This window comes from Batrachochytrium dendrobatidis (genome assembly GCF_000203795.2).
Source record: "Batrachochytrium dendrobatidis JAM81 unplaced genomic scaffold BATDEscaffold_11, whole genome shotgun sequence".
Lineage (NCBI taxonomy): Eukaryota > Fungi > Chytridiomycota > Chytridiomycetes > Rhizophydiales > Batrachochytrium > Batrachochytrium dendrobatidis.
Genome location: NW_006281109.1, coordinates 803,519 through 805,211, shown reverse-complemented (window position 1 = coordinate 805,211; position 1,693 = coordinate 803,519). Strand labels below are relative to the sequence as shown.

General features: G+C 40.5%; 1 protein-coding gene across 1 annotated transcript; it reads right to left on the bottom strand.

The window, feature by feature from the left end:
• Window positions 1–88: 88 nt before the first annotated feature.
• Window positions 89–334, bottom strand: BATDEDRAFT_91050 (uncharacterized protein; the record flags this gene model as incomplete). Its single annotated transcript, XM_006681173.1, has 1 exon — window positions 89–334. The coding sequence occupies one exon, from the start codon at window positions 332–334 to the stop codon at window positions 89–91; it is 246 nt and encodes an 81-aa protein (XP_006681236.1).
• Window positions 335–1,693: the final 1,359 nt, after the last annotated feature.

Sequence of the window (1,693 nt, the reverse complement as noted above, 5' to 3'; positions counted from 1 at the left end):
GAGGAACCAACGCATCATTGAGTGGTTACTCAGATGCCGATTGGGCTGGAGACGTAAAGACCAGGAAGTCTACGTCTGGATATTTATGTTATGTAGGCAATGCACTTGTATCGTGGAGGTCATCAAAACAGACGTGTGTGGCCGTATCTACTATGGAAGCCGAATACACTGCTGCCGAATCAGCATCGCGAGAATTATTGTTTCTGCGCGATCTACTTGGAGAGTTAGGTTTCAAACAAGATGGACCAACAACGTTATACTGTGATTCGCAATCGGCGATATCAAACATGATTGGACCATCCGTCGTACACGAGGCAACCAAACATATAGGCATTAAGATTAATGCATTACGAGACAGAATCAGCCAGGGACTGATCAAACCAGAGTACATCGGTACTAAGGATCAAGTAGCTGATATTCTGACAAAGGGATTACCAAGACCCGCCTTCGAACAATTCGTCAACCTGCTCGGTCTTCGAGAGTGTTCTCGACGTGGAGGGGTGTTAGACATTGGTAATGTATGACATTTGTAATAGGACCCAGACAGTCAGGATGGGGTCTAGTAACAAGCAGTGTATAAACAAGTAAGCTATACACATGGTATGCTTAGATATGGTGATGACCGTTGCCTCACTTTATGCAATGACTGGAACGCTTGGGAACCCTTAATGGTGAAGCTTAGGAGTGACGCTTATACCGTCACTAATTCACCACTACTACTTACTATATATATGAGACAAGGTTCTCTTATAAATAAATACAATCCACTATTCTGGTTCATTCCTTCTTCTTGTCTTACATCTCTGTGATCTTCCTCCAAACTTATACTACATCAATATGTCACTATACGTTCATGAGCAACAATATATTGTCCAACATACACAACACCGATATCCAATACATCACACATGTATGCACTGCATATACAAGCAGTAGCAATAACCAATCAAACCAACAGTGACAGAGTTACTCATCAACATATAGTTGATCATCAGTCGACTCTGCATATATCAACTAGTTGCAACACGTCATAATCAATGTGTATTGTATTGCTCACCAATCGATCATGACAGCTAATCAATACCAATCATATAGTCAATACAATCACCAACATATCGATGATTGTTGAATTGCGGTTACAACTCGTCAATTGCATCCAATGTTACAGGTGATGCACATCTGATTACTGCAAATCAACAACTTGTCAATCATATCATAGTGTGCATTGCCAACGGACCATGAAATTACAAATCAATGCATACGTGATCAACACTTGATATTTGATGGTGATGAACCAACCATGATTGATTGTATCATGCAACTAATACAGTTGCATTGTCTGGTATTGATGATCAACCCAGTCATGTCAAACAGTAACTAATGTGTGTATATCGAGTTTGTGCTGCATGGACACATCAAGGTGTTTGATAACGAGTCCAACGTGATGATACAAACCCAATATTACATGAATATCCAAGTTGATGAATCAAGTCGAGGTTTGCAAAGTGTCAATGTCAGGTCAATCAAACTAACCAGTCAACCATTATATGGTGACTAGTGATGGCACGGTTTGAATGTCAACGAGTTAGACAGTCGACAATATGGGTGATTGTGATTTGGTCAAACCCGCAACACATTGCATATCACCAAGTCGGTTTAATGTACGTGGTGTAAGCAGTATGTATAAACTCGT